The sequence below is a fragment of the Lepidochelys kempii genome, chromosome 7, assembly GCF_965140285.1.
Source record: "Lepidochelys kempii isolate rLepKem1 chromosome 7, rLepKem1.hap1, whole genome shotgun sequence".
Lineage (NCBI taxonomy): Eukaryota > Metazoa > Chordata > Testudines > Cheloniidae > Lepidochelys > Lepidochelys kempii.
The window spans coordinates 82628061-82648461 of NC_136386.1; the positions used below are offsets into that span (position 1 = coordinate 82628061).

Sequence of the window (20401 nt, forward strand, 5' to 3'; positions counted from 1 at the left end):
CTTTTTGCCAATACTAAGAGGTCCTGCATTCAAAGTCCAGCCCCAGAAGGCCTCTCCATGTAAAGTTATTGCAGGCTTAGTGTGTTCTTACAAGAATGCTCAGCTCACTAATTTGAGTTTATTTATATATTACGATGCTGCTCGCTTTCTGTGACTATTAATTTTATAGAGGGAGTATAAAGAGGATGGACCTCAGCTATATCTCCTGCCTTTGATCTGCTTGTGGCGCACATACTAATAAGCAAAGAGCCGCAGGCATCACTGGATTTACTGTGTTGTTCAGGATATAACAGCATTGCTGAGTTTATCTCTTGGAGCAGACAAAGGCTTATATTTTCTTTCAGTGGAACTGCAAGATCATTCCATGACATCCCAATGTCAAGACTCAATTGGTCTGGAAGGGCAGGGCTGTTTAATTATTTTTTAAAAAAAACCAGTTTTTGTTGTTACAGTTGCAACATTACATAAATAATAAGCACATACAATAAAAGATTATTCCATGGTTTGTTGAAATGTGATTTACTAATAGTGAGAAATACTAGATGTATCTATCTCATTGGCTGAGCTGTTAACTTAATGCAGTGCAAACAAGGTCAGGTGATCTCATCTTACTCAGAAAGAAGGGGAGTCTGCTATTCCAGTACAAAGTTTAGTTATCTGGACTGATGTTTGTAAATTTGTCCATGGTTTTAAAACATTGCATAGTTTGGAGATTCATTGGCTAATTCTCAGTGAATGTTCCACAGTTTTTACTGGAATCGGGGGCTTATTGTGTAAGATCTCCTAGGACAATCTGATTTCTCTATGACAGAAAGATTGTACTGTGTAAAGGTGAGGTGGCATCTGGATCTGGATCCACATTAGATTTAAGGTGAGGTTGCAAGTTCAAATGGAAGGTGCCAAAATTTTGCTAGTTGATTTTTTGAGGTTTTGGCTCTAGATACTGGAAATCTAAAGAGAATAACTTTTATCTTGTGAGATTTCCACTATTCAGAAACCAAATCTCACAAAAACATTTTTTTCCCTCAAGATTTGAGCGTCATCCAAACCAGAACTGGTATTCCTTCCAGTTTTGGATAAGACCAGCGGCCAAACTCATAGAGCTCACCTGGGATTCATGAATGTGAATTGGACCAGCCCCACAAAACTGCAAAGGGGTTCTGAATGAAGTTTCTGGTTTTGACTCATCTCCAGTTCTGATATATAATATAATACCGGTACTTATAATGGAGTGATTAACTGACTGACTGACTTAATTTCCATGTTTCCATTGAGCTGGAGTCTTGATATACTTGATATACTTGTTCATTACGGGCACTTGAGTACAAGGGGCGAAATCCCAAATTTGAACTTTGATCAAAAGTCACCATAAGGTCACCAGTCTCTTTTACTGGATTTTACAGCTGAAGTGCCACTTTGAGCCACAATCCTGAAAATCGATGCATTCATTCATTCACCATGGTCTGATGATCACAGGGGAATTAAATTTGACGTTGTTATCATAGATCACCAAAGTTCAAGAGTCAAATAATTTTTTTAACTAATCTTAATTTCTCCCATGAGGTAGTCATGTTGGGTGTGAGACATCTAGTGTGGAAAAACTGAGATAATCTAAGGTCACCAGTTCTATTTACTGGAGTTTAGACAAGAACATTTTTTGAAGATGAACAAATACTCCACAGGCATCTACAGAGCCACATCCAATGCTAACGGGTGAGCCTGCTGTCAGCTACTCTATCTTATCAGTTAGCCTAGTTTCTGGGCAATTTTCTTTTACAAAAAATATCTAGAAAATATGGAAAACACAGAAAACGTTGACAGTTGTATTGAGTATCCCACTTTCCCCACTGAGAGGAAACCACAAAAAATGAATCCAAATGTTCCTTTTCACAAGCAATATCTACAGAATTTTTCAGGAAAATTTGGGAACCTGATGAAAGAAACTTGTCAGTTTAAGTGCCAGATATTTACTGGTATTTAGTCAAAGTTTTATGTACATGGACTCTTCAGTTCTGCATACTGGCAGCTTACAAAGGTTTTTCTAAAGAAAAGAAACCAAAGGTATTAAGGAAACATCTTCCTAGAGGATAGATTAGCTCCCATGGGCACAGAGACAGAAATAAAATACGGAAATTAGCATACAGTAAAAGAAAAAGGTATCCAATGTATTTGATAACTGTAATTTGTTCATTACCCTTTCCTTGTTATTGTGTTCCCTCCAACAGAAAGGTCTGTGGTGCTTGTCATAAACCATTATTATACAAGTTAGGAGTATTTTACCTCCCTTATGTCTACCAGACTGTTTTAAATTCTAATGGGTTTATTGGGCATGAGGGTGGTTACAAATATAAGTTCTGATCCTCAAAATCCACTTGAGTAACTTTACTCACGTGTGGAATGTAATGGGGCTGCACACTTATGCTGAATTACTTATATCTTAGTTTGCAGGATTGGGCCCACGGTCTGTTTCTTTTGCGTTTCCATTTGTTATTTAAGTTCAGTGTTTGGTTTCAATACTAAAGACTAGATTGACCACTCTTCGGCTTCCAGCAACAGCAGTAGCACTTGGAAGGGTGGAAATCTAATATCTATGAGCAGAGTAATTTGGGAATAAAGAGACAAACACGGTAGCAATTGCAATGTATGAGCTATTACAGCCTAGCGCTTTCTTTACCCACAGCTTTTTATTTCTGGTCGTTGTCTGCTGTGACACTCTCAGCTGCTGTTCTTTGGGAAGGAGGTTAAAGGGCAGTTTGAAAGTTATTTTGGTTGAACACACTCATGCCAGGAGCATTTCTGAAAAACAGGGGGGTGTGGAAGGATGTGGGTGCAGCAGAGAAAACAGAGAATGAATGTTTTTTACATCTTCTCCATGTGCTGCCAAAGTTATGGTTACACCTTTTAAGGTCACCCACCTCATTAGGTAGAACATTCCTCATGTCCAACCCCCACAGTTCCCTTCTGTCACGGACTTGGAGAGTGCCACATCTGTCTCTGATTAGGTGGGCTGTTTTCACCAACAGTCTTCTCTCTGTCCAAAACCAAAGGGGAGTCTGTCTCCACTATGTATCCTTCTGCCCGGAGCCCCCAAGTGTCCATTGTTAGGTAGAGAACTCCACAGGATTCCCAATTTTGCTATATTATGAAAGGGTTGTCTCCTGAAATCTCAACCACTGAGGGGAAGGAGGTTGCTTCCCCACCTCTAGTCAGAGGTTTTCCTGTCTTTTGCTGTTTCCAGCATGTACCTCCGGACTCCTGTGCACAGACTGCCATCTCTCCTCAGATGTGTAGATTATCTACAACACAACTTGCTGTGTAAAAGTTAAATATTTGTTAATACCAACCATAGCACAACATTTCCTTTTGAAACGGACACTTGAACTTGTTTGTCAGATGGTGTTGAATGCGGAGGGAGTGAGAATTGGTGCTAGGGACAATCACTCAGCACAAGGTTTATCAATGAAGGCTGTTGAAGCACCAGATTAATGGCAGTGGCATATCAGAAGCCAATTCACATAAATAATAAACAAGTATCTCCTCCTTAACCAACCAACCATCAGCAAATTATTGCCCACATCAGAGAGCAGCGGGCCGTATGGCTTGTCAGGTTGGGAAATGCAAGCATGGCAAGCTAGACATTTTGATGTTCTCTACATACAGCCAGAGGGACTCTGCTGTAGTTTTGCCCCTGTTAATATGGACCTGAGGTGATCTGCAGGTGAGTTGGACCCATCCAATTGCCACAATTCAGTGGGACAGTGACTAGTTTAGGCCTGAGCATAGCTTTGGCCCCAGTAGTCAAGGCCTTGTGTACTGTGTTCAAGAAAGGCCTCTTGATTTCTGTGGCAGCTTTATTCCAATTAAAAAGTGGAGGGTTTTGTTACATTACATTGAAAAGGAATCATACAGTCAGCACAGTAGCATCTGGTGGTGTTTATCTTGAAATTCAGTTCAGTGTAGTTTGGGTGTGCTACACGCATTTGTACTGACAACACATAACCATGAGAGGAGCTGGAAATTTTGGAAGTTAAGTGTGGGGAATTTGGGCTTTCAGCAACAAATGAGGCATGGGAAGCAATTTAGGACTGCTGACTAAATACACCGGGTCCAGTCCTCAGCCTCTTTATGGCTGCTTTGCACTGTGTCGGGTGTCATAAAGCAGCCAAAATGCAGGCTTAAATGGTTAATGAAGATACCCTATGATGAGTGAATCCGTGGGTGGCATACAGACAGTGTACTATCTCCTACTCCACTCTCCCTTTCCAATGTAGGGGGCTTAGCCAAGGTGAAGTGGGCAAGGCCAGGGCATCTCTATGCCCGAGCATTCCCCACTGCCAGAATGACCCCTCAAGGCCACAGACAGCTGTGTGTAAGAGCAGCCCTGAGGCTGCTTTAACTTACACCCGGAACTAGCTTGGGCTTCAGCTATCCCCTGCTCCACCTGATTTACGTCACTCTGGCAACACAAAGCAGCTGTAAAGCTAGAGGATCTCATCAGTGAGAACGCCCCTGACATTGGAGTGTGTCTGAGAGAAAGAGGGTGTGGCTGCAGCATCCTTATGCCCCAGCAGTCCCTGGTTGCTGCTGGACCAGTCACTTGTCTGCAGGCAGCCAGGTATCAGTTAGAAGAGTCTGAACCTACTCTAACTTGTGAAATGGTCCCTGCCAGATAGAATCAGGGGGAAATAAATATGGCTGAAAACCACTTTTGATTCTTGCTCCAGTCCTGTGCTGAATACAGCTAGGTTAGAATAAAGGATCAGCCAACGTAAGATGACTGCATATAGTGTCACTTCTGCTTAGAAATATATTCATTATGCCAGTTTCTGAATGGGCATTCCCTATTATGTAACAGAATGAGTGAAGAGATATTACTCAGACAATGAGATCTACATGGCCCACTGCGCTGTAATAAAAGAAAGGTGGGATGGAGCAGTGGGGGCAGGGGCACGGGATGAGGGAGCAGGGCAGAGTGCATGTTGTGAAATGTAGTGCTCCGGCAGACTATGCTGCGGCTGCTGCTGACAGAGGTCTGGCATGCTTCACTGCAATCTGATCACATCAGCTTCCAACGTGTCAAGCAGCCCATGATTTCAGTAAGAGATGCAGATGGGGTTGCTGAGTGGCAGCCCAAAATATCCTGTGACGTCATACAAATGGTCACGGTAACAAGTGATGACATCACAGTGGATGTCTGTCTCCATTTTCCTCACAAAAATAGACAAAAATTCCACTAGGCCACAAACATACCAGTGACTGACTTGAGGATGAAACCTGAGAGAGAGAGACTGGATTTTTCTGTTAATTTTTTGTGTTGAAAAAGGACAAATTGCGTAAAGCTTTTAATAGAAATGGGGAGCATAAATTAGACGCAGCTTCTAGATTGAGGACAGTTGCTATTTGATGTCATTTGCTGGGCTGTTGGATTTTATTATTATTTTCTCAAAGGCAACATGTTCCAGAATGCCAAGCTGTTGCCCAAGAAGACACAAAACTCATTAAAAAGGGGTGTACTTGGCAGTGAATAAATGGATTTAAATTCTGTCCACATGATGGTTTGTCCCTGTGATTGTAAAAGGGTGCAGATGCTGTAAACCTTACTTAGGTGAGACATCCCCTTTGGAGTAAATTGCACAAGTAAGAACAAGCAACATGAGTGAGGGCTGCAGGATCGGCTCAATAGCTAATAGCTGGCACAGCCTTATCATGATTAGCATCAATACTTTGCAGCTGCCAACTATGCTGCAGCCGTGATAAAAAAAAACCCCACATGGTATGGACAAGCTTGCGGGTTAGTCTATAGCATGAATCTAAATAAAACCCAAGCCTCTTTGCAATATAGGACTGAGACATCATTCAAGCCATAGTGGACAAATTCCACCATAGGTTATGAGTGCTACTCCTGAGGACATCAGTGGGAGCTTAGTGCATGTAATGAATGGCAGAATTCAGACCACAACAAATATGCACCCAGAATTTAGGGATGTCATCTGAGAAAATTTGACAGGCTTTTTTTAGAGCACATTTGTAATAAACTACAGGCCTTTCTCTATCTTCTCTCCCCAAGTGAGATCATCTCTACGTAACATCACCCATGTATGTCCAATGGACCACGAGAAGGACATTTCTGTAGAGTCCCTCCACTTTACCTTTTGATTTTAAACTTGACTGTCTGGAGAAGAAGAGAGTATTAAATCAGAAATTCCTCCTTTAAAAGAAATTAGAAGAGACTGACAACAGAAGACAGTGATGGCTAAGGTGGTATATATTACACCCCTAACACTCAGACTCCCTTAAACTTTCTATTGATGTGCAGGGGATTCTAAATGATGAAGACCCAGAAGGCATATGTCCAAGCAGAATGGCAGCTACTTTGGCTTACCCTTTCTTATATCTTCTTACAGCTCTTTCTTGTGGAAACTAAACAAATGTAGCCTTCCTCACATGTTGGCAGAGTGTGAGTAGGTTCCAGGGAGTTTAACTGAGCATAAATTAGTGTAAATTGGGTCCCTCTCATACCTCCTAACATATCATTTCTGGATTGCACCCGCAGCCTGGATGAAAGTGATCAGCAAAAATAAATATAAGGATTACGTATTTAATTATGGTAAAAGGAGATACTGATTGTTTGATCAGAAGAGATTCTGACCAGATACACTACACTCAGCTGTCTTTAAACCTATCTGTAAATGATGCAACATCTTGATTTTATTTCATCATATTTACCCTCAAAGATTTTAAAAATCAAATTTAACAAATTTGTCATTCATTGCTCTTGGCAGCAAAGTGATTTCAATTAACCTGAAGTGAAAATGAGTGAGAGACAGGCAGAAAACAGAGAGGAGAGAAATTTGGGGTCTGATTCTGACCTTGTTTTCAGTGGTGTAAATCAGGATGAATTCACTGAAAACAATGAAGTTACTTGGGTGTAGAACAAGAATAAGTGAGATCAGAATCCAGTCCACAGAGAGAACGAGAGAGCGTGCAATGTAAGGAGTGATCATCTAAACTTTGTCTTCAGGATTTATTATATAACAGCACTAATAACTGTCTATTTTCCTTCTTCTTTCTTTCAGGGCCTCCTGTAAGTACCAAAGTTCCAGTGCGTTTGTGAAGTGTGCACCTGATGGTAATGGGGCGAAGGGGGCTTGAGGGGAAATTAGCAGTAACCATTGTCTCCCATATGCCATGTCCAATGTTATAACCAAGTTTTCCTTTAAAATCTCCCAGAATCTCTCAAACACCAAATATCCTTTGTATTCAGTCAGAGTGCCTGGATCCTTAGTGGGATTTCACAGACACACCCATATAGCTCTGCACAATTCTGAAATCTCCCAGCATGGGATTGAGAAAGCTCACAGGGTAGAAATGGTGAATATGGAGGGCTAGAAATACTCCCAATTATTTTCATGTAGAAAAATGAGGATAACAGTGTGCAATTTTCATGCATAGGATGCCATACACTGAATTTGACATATTTTTTTAGAACTGGTGCAAATATATGTTGCATACGTACCTGTGCAACTTGTTCTCTGCCACTCAGCCATGGTTGCTGAATGTTTGGCCCTAGATGTGCAATTATCAGTTTCGAAGAAAAATTGTGTAGACAGCTTCCTTTCCAAATGTTAGCCAAATGCAAAAACTCAACTCAGACAACTTAGACTTCAGAAAAATGTCCCAACTACTGCCAGAATGTTCCTAGTTACTCATTATTGCTAAGAGACCTTGAAGAGTATCAAGGGAATCAGAACAAGCCTTGCAAGGACTGAAGGAATATTCCCACTAACACTAATTGATAACAAATGGGACCACCAGAGAAGTGATGACACAATATACTACTGTATACCAGCTTATTCTGACCCCTGAACCTGTCTGTATAAACAACTGTTTAGGACAGGAAGTGAGAATACTGTAGCCAATTGAAATAACAAGATGAAATTAGGTGGACTTGAATTTAATTAGCCACGGTGGAATTTTTCATGGGGTAACCACGCCCTATTCTCACTAAGAATGTCAGGAGATTTTAAGGGACTGCAAGTGATAGCAGTTCAAAAATCACAAGCATAAGTTCACTGTTAAATATTTAAGCAAAGCACTTGGTGTTTACATGTTGAAGATTTTCGCCAGGTTTTTTTTTTTTTATTAAAATGGATGGGAACTAGTTTATGATGTGTGGAACAGATTCCCACACTGATGGTTTCACATATGTCACTCCAGCTAGCAACTCAGAAATGCTGACACACCAAAAATCTCAGTTTTTTATACATTTCACAGTGTGTAAATGTGAAGTTTCAGACTTCTGAGCTGAACAAAATGGGAGCAGCTCTTACGCTGTACCATTTAGGGCCAACTGAGGGGCTATGTTTTTGCAGGGCTGTTTCTGATACATGACAGTGGTGAATAGGATTGGCAAGGCTGAGTGAGAGTGAGAAACAGAGAAGATTAAAACACTCCCTAGTTATATTCGTTCTTGGGCATATACTGTCAGAGCATCTGAAGGGACTTAAAATTACACGTTGAATTAGAATGGTCCTAGACTCATTGAATTTCGAGTGGCAGATTCTGTCATTTCTCTACCAATTTTGATGTAGATAGGGTAATTTGAAAGCCAGCAACCTGTAGATGTGTAATTGGAAAGAAAGAAAGAAAGAAAGAAAGAAAGAAAGAAAGAAAGAAAGAAAGAAAGAAAGAAAGAAAGAAAGAAAAAGTATGTGTTAGTCCAGAGGTTCTCAAATTTTTTCATAGTGTGAACATCATGTTAGATACCTTCCCTCCCAGTCATGATCATACAATATCTCTATGGCAACTCCAGAAATTCTGTACATGAACATTTAATATTCATCAGAAGGAAACAAGGAGAAGACTCAGAAATATGTCACTAGCTAGCTCTTCATGGGATACCAGTTACCTACAGACCCCAGTTTGGGAATCTCTGTGATAGACACATACCAAATAGAAATAAAGCTTTAAAGATGGGTTGGGAAAATGGAACAATCAGATTGAGCTAGTACGAAAGCTGTTCTGATGACTTAACAGTTCTGTTTTCTCATTGTTTATACTGTATTTCTTCTTTTTAATCAGTGCTTTCCCTACCCCCTACCCCAGTTTTTGTGCCAATGTTGCCTTTTCTGTTTTATTTCAGGGCCCTACAGGAAGACCAGGGCTTCCGGTAAATAGCTTTTTTCTATCATGTTATTTCCTTTTTATTCACTCTCTCTCTCTCTCTGGCAGTAGTTTGAAAGGCAGGCCTCAAGGCTGTGTAAATTGGGACGTAGTAGTGGTCTCCGGTGGTCGAACTAAATTAGATGAAGAGCATGTTGTAAATGAGATATGGATCCCAATAGGATAGGAACAACAGGACCTTGGCAGGACAATGTTCCAAGAAACACATTCTTTATAGGATCCTTTTGTGTTTGGGAAACATGTGGCCTTTTAAGATCACCTTTCCAATATGAATCACCTTCCCCGTCGAAGAACCACATTTGTATTGTACTCTCACTGATAGAAGCTCAGATTCCGACAGGCTTTCCAGGAAAGACTGGAGGTTCTATTTTGAGCAGATACCAGGATGGATATTGCAGTGATTTGGATTGTTTATTTTAATTCTGGAGGAGCTTGGGAGATGCAGGAAGCATCCATTTAATCCATGCTGATACAGGAAGTAGAGGTGAGAGGGACATACAGAGGTCAGGCCACAGAGAAGTGAAATTCAGACACCAAATGGACACCAAGCCATCCCTTCTCATGGCTCCAGTAGAGCCAGTTTATGGCCAGTCACTCCACCTGTTTCTTAATGTATTCCTAGTGAAGGGGAAACTTTGTTACATTGTCATACTGGCTTCTGAGTTACACTGGGGGCTACATGCTTCACCTTTTGCAGGTGTTCTGGGCAGGCAAGAGAGCTCAGGGGCCTCTTTCTCCCTCCTCCACTTCTGTGCATAGCCATGCAAGGGCCAGGCAGAATGGTGACCCAGCACTTCATTGAGTGTAAGGCAGGCAGCCTGGGTACTGTGCCTAGAGGTGTTTCTCATTTCCAAGGCAGCACAGACAGTGATTTGGGGTGTTGTCCAGTCTCCAGCTCCGCTTTGCCTGCCAATGCAAGCAAAAGGGAACCTCTGCTCAATGGCCACCGCTTCACTCTCCCCTCTCAGCACCCCTCAAACAGAAAAGCCAGTCTGTAACCTAAAGTTCTCAAAAATTTGTTTCTTTGCCCCCATAAGTTTGTTTTTTGTGAACAATCCCATTATCACTGGTTAAAATTAACATGGTGCCTGCCAACTTCTCAGGGAGTTGTAAATCCATAACTAACTTTAATCCAAATGAAAATGAAGCATTAGCAATGGTCTGTTGCTGAGATAAATTGTGATAAGGATTTTAGCTGCTAGGATCAATATATTTTCTCCACTGTGGCAGCCTGAGCCATCTCCAGGGCAGAAATCAATAGATGGATGAAAAGTAGTTGGCTCAAACTCAAATACTGAGACACAGAAGTAGTATTAGCAGAAAGAAGAAAATACTCGAACCTCACCATCATCTGAGGGCAGCAGGCCACATATCATCAAAGCAGTGCAGATCCTTGGGCTGTGGTGGACTACTCATGGACATACTGATTGCCACAGTAGCAAGGAATTCCTTTGTTCCATTTTTGGTGGGTCAGGAGGCTGTTCTCTCTCTTCTTAGACAAGGTTTTGACCACCGTGGTCCACGTTTTCATTGCCTTCAGGTTAGATTATTCTATTCACGCTACCTGGGGCTGACCGTAACTGTCACATGAAGGCTGCAATTGGTGTAGCACAGTGTCCCACCTCACAAGTAGTAAAAGTTGATGCAAATTGCTGTGTGAAACTGCTGGCTCCCCCTTCATCAAAGGCCCAAACTCATGGTTTGGCTCTAATTTACAAGGCTTTTACAATCCGGGGTTAGATTACTTCAGAGTAGCCTTACTGTCCGAGACCATCCAAGCCAGCGGGGCTCCTGTACTGGAGAGACTCAGGATAAGTCTTTCAGGATCAGGGACCAGAGCATTCTCAGCAACAGGCCCCAGGTATGAAACTCTTTGCCAGAGGAGATCGGACCAAACCACAGCCTCACCACACTCTGATCCCAACCTATACCACCTTTGGATGAAGTCTCCTCAGCAATGACTTCCACAAAAACAAAAACAAATCCACACACTGCCTGAGGAAAAGAGAGAGTAAAACATCTTTTAAGACCACTCAAAACTGTTCTTCTTCATAACTGTTGTTTGGTGCTTGGATACTAAAACAATAGCCACTTTAGAAATACAGCAGGCAGGCAGGCAGTGGGGCTATGAATACAATGCTAGCATACAGTGCAGCACATAAGTATTATCCACAACAGAGTGTATTTCCTGGCTTCACATCATAGACAACTCTTTCTCATAAACATCTGGCACTTATTTGCGATACCACTGGGACCATTTCCCCCCTGCTAGTATTGTTTAGAAGACCCTAAGTACTGTGTAGTCAAATACCAGACACAGTGCACTCATACATCATTTCATGATGAGGTACTTGGCATTTTGACATCAGGTACTGTACCAGTCACTGTGCAGACTAATATCAGACACAGCTCAGTCCTATACAGCATCAGTCATTATGTGGTCAGATACCAGTCACAGCACAGCCAGGAAGAGTTTCTCAACAACAGATCCAAAAGTCTGGAACACCCTTCCACTACAGATCATGAGAGTTTGACCCTTGTCATTTTCATAACAAGTTGCCAAGCTCAGCTGTAGAGGAAAGCAATGTCCAAATTAAAGAACAAGAAAACTTAGCAGCAAGCTCCCAAGCAGAAGCCAAGAAATCAAAGAGCAAGGCAATGAATTTCCTGTCCCTTATGGAGAAATTCCATTGTTTTCTGAATAAACCATGTACAGCACCTAGACACAGAAAGAGAAAGAGAGAGAGAGAGAGAGAGAGAGAGAGAGAGAGAGAGAGAGAGAGAGAGATCAAATAGCATGTTGATGGGTACAGTATAAAAACCAGAATGGGATGAAATAGATATAATCTCCTTTTACTTTGCAGTCACATACCATCTATGTAAATTTAATCAAACTGCTTTGTATAACTGTTGCAGCAGAGATATGGCTTTTTGATTTATCCAACATGTATATGAAAGAAATGCCCATTGATTATGGAATAGTATTTGTCTATAACTATGGAGTTGTTAAACCTCTAAATACTTTTTACCTCTTTACATTTAAATCTTGTGTATAGTGAAGTGTATTTAGAACATTAATCTAAAGTATTACTATGTACATCAGACAGGGAGCGAAGAAAGGTTACTGAGCAACAGTGGCAGCAAAGTGCATTCCTTGAATGGCGAGAACTGGCCCACTCCCCTTGAACTGACCCACTCCCCAGATTTCAAGACGGTCTTCTCCATTTTGCTTTTTCTCCACACTGCTTTTTGCAGTTCCATCACTGGATAGCAGAGCGAATTGGCAGGCGACAGTAGAAAAATGACCATCAGTATTGTTTTATATTCTCATTTGATTACAGACACTGCTAGGGGGAAAAAAAGAATTTCTGAACATTTACCAACATCAAAGATTATTTTCCTCGGCAGAGTTACCTGTGTAATCAGTATGTATCCCTACCTTCTACTGATCACTATGGACACAGCGCTAAGGTTCTGGCCCATTGCCATGATTAAAGGGTAATGACAGAAGCGGCTCAACGATTTCATGTAGGTGACACAGTTAGGGTTGTTTTCCCCGCACCCTTGAGTCAGCCTCCTACATTGTCTATGTTCTCGTCGGGTGCGGCAGAAATCAATCTCCTCAGAAAACAGTATTACAGTGAAAATATATGAGAAAGTACAACAGAAACATTGATTTTTTTCATAGTGAAACTTAAGAAAAAACAAATTGGCGATCAGAAACAATACTGAGAGATTTTACAATGTCAGTTTTGCAAAATGTGCAGTGAAATCCACAAAACAATGGACACCATAAATAGTTCTGTATCTTCTGAGCATCAGCATACTGCTCTCTAAGTCTGCATAGCGTTCACTTTTTGTGGCCAGAAATACAGAATCTTTAATTCTATAGTTAAATTTAAATATAGACTCAGAACTAAAATCTATATAAATGGCTAAGAATATGCCAGTGGCTTTGTGTCCATGTGTCTTTGCCATTCAGTTCAAGTATCGTCTCATACATTCTTAGGCAGGCACATTCATGCAACCTCACTTAATGATTTTCACACCCTAAAGATTCACTGGGCAGCATTCTGTACAGTTAAGAGACACAGAACACAACCATTAATATACGGTGTGCTAGACACGCCATTTCCTGTGTTAGCTTGTTATCCACATTAGTATAGCTTTCCCTTTTCTGGACTACTGGAAAATGTGAACCTATTCATGGTCTCTGAGAGTTCTGTCTTAAGTGATAACAGCTCTATAAATAAATAGCTACCATTCAGATTTCCTTGGAAAGAAAGAGAAAAATGTGATAATTAGGTACTGAAGGGAGCAGTTTCCCAGCAGCTGGATTATAGAAAGTGCTGAAATTATGATTAGACTCATAGTTGGATCACAAACTCTTGCCTTTTTTTCCTTTCTAAATGGTTGTGCTTTGTTGGTTCCTTGTGCCTATATAGCAAGGAGTTAAACTGATGACTTACATACACATCCATACCCACATGCTTACACATATGTTCAAAAATACATACAAACATATGAACATACTTTAAATATATGTATATATAGTGTGTCAACATATGTGCTACATACACATACCTCAGTCAATTAATAATCAAAGATACACACATATATCTACATGTGACATCTAATTTGTGTCATTTTGTAGTCTTGTATATGACCAGTTTCCAACTGCCATCTGATTTTGCATTAATTGTTAGGGAGACAAAGGCGCCATGGGGATCCCTGGAAGAACGGTGAGTTACAACCTCTTGCATCTGCCTGACCTGACTGACACACATTTTTCCAAAAGCTGGGATGCCTGTGGGTCGTTTGGGGTGATACTTTAATTATTTCAGGGAAATGATTGCCCCAGGCCCTTGCTCCATTTTAAGGTCTGGTTTGGGTATAACAAGGGAAAAAGCAGCAGCTTCCCTCATGAACAAAGCTGAATGAACTGCTACTGAGATCTGCTTCCAGGTTTAGAAATTTTAGGCTGCAGGTTCTATCATTTGTGATGTAACCAGGCTCCACCCAGAAAACAGAGGCACGAATCCTTGGTAAGTCTATAGGGGGCTCTTATCTGAGACATTTCTATGCAGAAACCAAATCCAAATGGGACTCTTGAGGAGGAGGCCCTGGCTACATTCTGAGAATGCTCCCTGTAGCACCATGTGTTCAAGTGGTGCCAAGCAGTGGGCTGCTGATGGTTTCTTGCTGCCTGCAATGTACTTGCCTTTGTGCCTCTGAAGGTCAAGGAGAGGCAAGCTCCCCCTGCAGATCTGTCTGTCTGAAAAAAATTATATAGATCAAACAACATTTGTAGCCTTTTCTCAGCCTATGAATGTACAATGTCTGCCCAGCACATTGGCTCTAATTTGGCCCTCCAGGCATAGAGTACACATTTAAAATAACAGTGACACTTTGAAGAAGGGCTGGGCAGCGCGTGTCATACAGCATCACATCAACACCCCAAACACCTTTGCATCGTGCGGCTCTGCCTTCTGTTCCCTGTGTTCCCTCTTCATGGAGTTGTTCTCTTTATTCCCCATACATGTTGATGTCTTTCCAAAGAGGACAACATAACAGCCTCAGGAGTGAGGTGACATTCCACTAAGTTCACTCTGACTTGTGGATAGGTCCTGAATCCTTATGCTTTTCTCCGGCTGAGACACCTGCCCTATGACCACCCCACATTTCAGACAGAGAGAGGAAACTGTGTTGCTAGCTACCTTCACTCCTTGTCAGTTCCCAGCTGTTCAGCTTGCCACAGCTGAGCTCGCCTGAGTTACCGTTTGGATAGCTTCCACCCAAACATTTTGCATCTTTAAATATCTTTTGGGAAGGCTGTGTGTGGATGAATGAGATGTGTCTGGGTTTGGTGCCTGCAATTTCACAGGCAGCTATAATATAGAGTGGCTAAAGTGGTCATGTCATAAGAGATTACACATCCAGAGCCAGAACCTCAGCTGGTGTAAATCTGTGCAATTCCATTGAAGCCAATGGAGCTATATGAATTTACATCAGGATCTGGCCCACAGTGTTTGTTATGGAAACTGATTAGCGAGGAGAGGTTCTCTTTTTACATACAGATACAACAAATATTATTAACAATTAACAATTCTTGGCATTAAGTGACTCTTTACATCTTCAACACATTTATAAACATTAATGACATAATCAGCTACTCACTGCCATCAGCAGTGATGGAAAAAATATAGAAAAAGGGTTGGCAAATTCCACAGGTAGGGTGGGCATAACTCGAGGTGGCTTGGCTTTTACAAACCTCATGAGCCAGGGTAATTCAGATTTGAGTCCCAATTAATCCAAGACCTCAAAGTATGGGAGGGTTTTATGGGTCCATTATATTTTATGTACTATGTTTAGGACTTCCTTAGCGATACCGCTGGGTAACTTTCTCTCTCCAGTAAGGTCTCCTCCAAATGCCTCATTGGTATTGGAGCCTGGCATGCCTGAGGGGATTAGCTCTTCAGTATTACTGTATTGCCAGACTCAGGGTGATTCAAGCAATGCTAGTACATCTTCACAATGCCCTTCTGGTTTGATGTTGTGTTTAGGATGACCAGATGTTCCGATTTTATAGGGACAGTCCTGATTTTTGGGTCTTTTTCTTATATAGGCTCCTATTACCCACCACCCTCATCCTGTTTTTTCACACTTGCTGTCTGATAACCCTAGTTGTGTTGCCATGACGGCATTACTTTGTAAGTAACTGCTGCGTTCAGTAATGCGGCACAACAGGATATAACGCAAGGTAGTGCAGTTTATGAGGATCACTGCTCTAGACAGAGATGGAAGACAGACCGAAATCCGTATGGTGCCTTTCTAATTTTCTGCTTATTCGTATGCGCTAGAAGAGGGGAACTGAGTAAAACTGCCCTTAGACCCTGCTAGGAGGCCTCTGAGAGGCAGAGGAAGCTGGCTCTGCAGAAATGCCAGCCCCTGCCAACCGCCAGGGTAGTAAAAAGACGAGCTAGTAATCAAACTTGAGGCTTTGGGTGGGTAACATAGATCACCACACTTCCAGATGAGCCCCTGTTTAAAGCCTACGTACTCTGTTCATTGAAGACCCAGCTTTGCTGTTCTTATACTAAGTGAAACCTTACTCTGTGAGTAGTTCCACTGAAATCAGTGAGACTACACATGTAGTAGGTTACTCCTCAGTGTGAATAAGGGTGGTAGAATAAGGTCCTACCATAAAACAGTCCTGTTTTAATTGTAATTAACCTACCTGGAGTGACTTAATATATTAAACATATTTCAGTATGTAAGACTTATATGTATTTTGCACATTTACCCCACAGATTTCACATAGCCAGGCCATATATTATATCTAATTCCCTCTCTTTGAGCCAGGCAGAAGAGAAAGAGAAGAGAAAAAAATCAATATTTTATTACTGTTCCAGTAATGAAGACTGTTGATTAAACATATTTCCCCTGCCCAACCCTCCCATTCAGTCAGATACCTTCTTCCCAGCACATTCATCCATTTATCCTCCTCTGCCTTTCCTCAATGACCCTCCTGTCCCACACTCTGAAAGGCTGGCCAGGAACTCCTGCCACTTGGTCAGTGTGGACTGACTGTTAGCCAAGTCCATCTTCAGCCACTGTTCTGACCGCCCTGGCTAATCCCACCTGAGGACTATCATCCCTGGTGGCGGCTGTGCCAAGGTTCCTTGTGAGGTCTGTTGCTGCTGCCTCACTTACTTGTGAGCTGATGTCTCTGAACTCTGAGCCAGCCTTGCTAACTATGGCGAGCTTATCACTAACACACAGCTTCAGTTTCCCCACCACCACCACCACTTGTTAAAATCAAGAATTGATTTTCTCACGCTGGCTGAAAACCCAATTTCAGCTGCCACCTCTCTCAGCTGCTCTTCCTCAGAGATATTGCCAAGACAGCTGATCTTGAGGGCAGTGGAAGAGGGAGAAGCAAAGGTCATTGTGCTTGTGTGTAAACCTTAAACAGAGCATGCGTCAGTGTCTGTGACCTGTTTTTTGTTGCGTTGTTTTGTGTTTGGGTTTAGTGTGCCATTAACACTGATTCCTGTGTTTGTGTCTCTTTCTCTCTCCCCTTCACCCTTTTGCATGCGGCTGCGACTGGTGTAATTGACCCAGGGACTAAAGGGGCAACCCGGAGAGAAGGTGAGTCAGCTCTTTCCAGCTCATCATGTCATACCCTGACCTCTCTCAGCTTCCTCTTCAGCCACCTGAAATCCCTTCACTTCAAATCACAACAATTGAAGAGCTGTGCCTTTAAAGCCCTCCGTGTGTTTAAACCATACATGGCTCTGAACTGCCCCACCCCTCTCCGCTCACAATGTGAGCTCATCTCTTAAATTCCTTCCAGCCCACACAGCGTCTGAGGATGTTGAATTTTTTTGTTTACTATAATTTGCTAACATTGTAAGGGCTGACTTCCAAAGGTGGATGGGCACACTCAATATTTCCAGCTGAGCCTTTGTGGTTTTTTAACCATTAGCTTCTTCACTGCTGACAGCTGTGCCTGGTAAGTCCAGGAAATGTGCATATGCAAATGTGATAAGATATAACAGCTATGTCCTAATGGCCCATCCAGTTCCTATGTGTTGGGCTTCTCCTATTCACCATTCCTCTGGTCACAGGCTATGGCTCACCACCTCCATTCCAGGGTTAGTTGCATAGTGAAAAAACACAGAGGGAAACAGGGAAGAGATGGCCACCACTCCACACACATACACTTTTTTACTTCAGTTATATCTTCTCCATTTAAAAAAAAAAGACCCTGCAGTACTTCCTGTCTCTCTGAGCAGTTGCCTAAACTATTTGAAAAGTATTGAATGAGTTTTTTTATCCCTACATAGAGCTGGTAGTTTACAAAGCCACTAATATGTCACAATGGTGACACAAATTTCATGAAATATTCAATGTCAGTCAACACTTTATGTCTTCAGATGCCACTACATCATACACTCAAAAGGGAAAGATAGGAGAGGGACAGAAGTACCTTGAATTGATTCAGGCAGCATCTAATTAATTGGAAAATGAACAGCAATATGTGCAGAAATTAGGAAATGTCTAGATGTTCACCACATTGTTTGAGGAAACATCTATAAAGAGTATGGTATTGGCAAACCTGTTCAGACCTCTGTGAAAAAGATAGGGGACAAAACAATGACGTACCATAGGAAGAAAGGGCAGGACAGGATGAAAACCTGGTTCTTCTTCTTCTTCAGGTCACTCCTTCTTGTCCCCTGTTCGGATTCTCCTGGTAGACAATCAGCATTATCAAATCATCCAAAATGCCAAAGCCCCCGTGGCAGATGATATAGTTGTATCACATGATAACACTCTTTCCATTCCACTAGTATCTCAAGAAGAAGTTAAACAGCAGCTACTAAAGATGAACATTTTAAAATCAGCACATCCAGATAAGTTGCATCCAAGAGTTTTAAAAGAGACGGTTGAGGCGATCACTGGACCATTAATATTGATTTTTCAATAAATCTTAGAAGGGGGTGCTGTTGCAGAAGAGTGGAAGAAAGCTAATGTGCCAATATTTAACAAGAGTAAATGGGTTGACCTAGGTAATTATAGGCCTATCAATCTCACATCAGTCCTGGGCAAGATAATGGAGCAGCTGATATGGGATTTGATTAATAAAGAATTAAGTGAGGGTAATATAATTAATGCCAATCAATTTTATGGAAAATAGGTTATGTCAGGCTAATTTGATATATTTTTGATGAGACAACAAGTTGGCTGTTAAAGGTAATAGAGTTGACATAATAAACTTAGACTTCTGTAAGACATTTCACTTGGTACCACGTAACATTTTGATTAAAAAACTAGAGCAATATAAAATTAACATAACACTCATTAAGTGGATTAAAAGTTGTCTAACTGGTAGGTCTCAAAATGTAATTGTAAATAGGAATTCATCATTGAATGGATATAATTTCTAGTGGGGTCCTGTAGGGATCAGTTCTTGGCACAATGCTATTTAACATTTTTATTAATTACCTGGAAGAAATATCAAATCATCACTGATAAAGTTTGCTGATGATGCAAAAATTGGGGGAGCGGTAAATAATGAAGAGGATAGGTCACTGATACACAGCAATCTGGATTGCCTGGTAAACTGGGCAAAAGAAAACAGTATCCATTTTGGCCGTATTTACATGATGGGGAACTTTGGAAGCAGTGACTCTGAAAAAGATTTGAAGGTTGTGGTGATCAGCTGAACATGAACTCCCAGTGCGATGCTGTGGCCAAAATGGCTAATGCAAATCCTGGGATGCATATACAGGTGAATCTCAAGTAGGAGTAGAAAGATTATTTTACCTCTACATTTGGCATTAGTGCAGCCGCAACTGGAATACTGTATGCAGTTCTGGTGTCCACAATTCAAGAAGGAGGTTGGTAACTTAGATTGGATATTTTTCTGGAAGATCTGCTCTAGTAAGTATTTTGGGGGAAGTTCTATGCGCTGTGTTATGCAGGAGGTCAGACTAGATGATAATAATGGTCACTTCTGACCTTGGAATCTATCATCTGTGACTATCAGTCATGTATTGTGTATTATAAAGCACATTGAGAGCCAGAGCCAGTCATATGACCTGGGTTTGCCGTGAATCTTTGACGGCTTCTATTTTTCCAGGAAGAACTTTACTGTTTTTTTCTTAATCCAAAATGAATGCCTTTTATAAATAGCTACAAACAGGACTTTCCCACTCCCCAGGTCCTGGCAGGTCACAGCTGCCTCTAAGTTGCCCAAAGTTCCCCATTTTTATTCTTGCTTTCTTCACTCAGTTTCTCTCTTATTTTCTTTAGGTAGTTAGAACATTCTTCCCCAAATCACTGCTACTCTTCTTTCACTTTTAACTGACGAAAACTGAGAGGCTATCCCTCCTTTTTGCAGCCAGATCATTCTTCTCTCTGAACAATTGTCTTTCGGTGACTTAAAATCCCGTTTCCAACTCCAGTGAATAAAGTTGACTCCCTTTAAAGAGAAAGTAACTTCTCTAGAGCCATAGACTAAGTATGTTAGTCTTTCTCCAGCAATTAATGCCACTCTTTAACATTATTAATCTACCAAAGTAGAACCTCAAATCTGAACATCTCAACTCAAGGAAAGCTGCTCCTCAAATCTGGATGAGGCCATTGACGTTTAGGCCTATCTCTGCTTTTGAACACAGAAGGTGTCCTGTGCAGTGGAAAAGTTTCCATAGCA

General features: G+C 41.4%; 1 protein-coding gene across 8 annotated transcripts in view; it reads left to right on the plus strand.

Annotated features, from left to right (window-relative positions):
• COL13A1 (collagen type XIII alpha 1 chain) overlaps nt 1–20401 on the plus strand; it is a 152737-nt gene that overhangs the window by 44931 nt on the left and 87405 nt on the right. For 5 of the 8 annotated variants that reach the window (XM_073353517.2, XM_073353516.2, XM_073353519.2 and 2 more), the window contains exons 1-4: nt 7063–7129; nt 9143–9169; nt 13890–13925; nt 17308–17334. In XM_073353517.2, coding sequence (XP_073209618.1) covers nt 7127–7129; nt 9143–9169; nt 13890–13925; nt 17308–17334 — 93 coding nt within the window. In that variant the 5' untranslated portion in view covers nt 7063–7126. Of the gene's footprint in view, nt 1–7054; nt 7130–9142; nt 9170–13889; nt 13926–17307; nt 17335–20401 lie in introns of those variants that run through there. The other 3 variants (XM_073353524.2, XM_073353518.2, XM_073353526.2) reach the window with 3 other exon arrangements.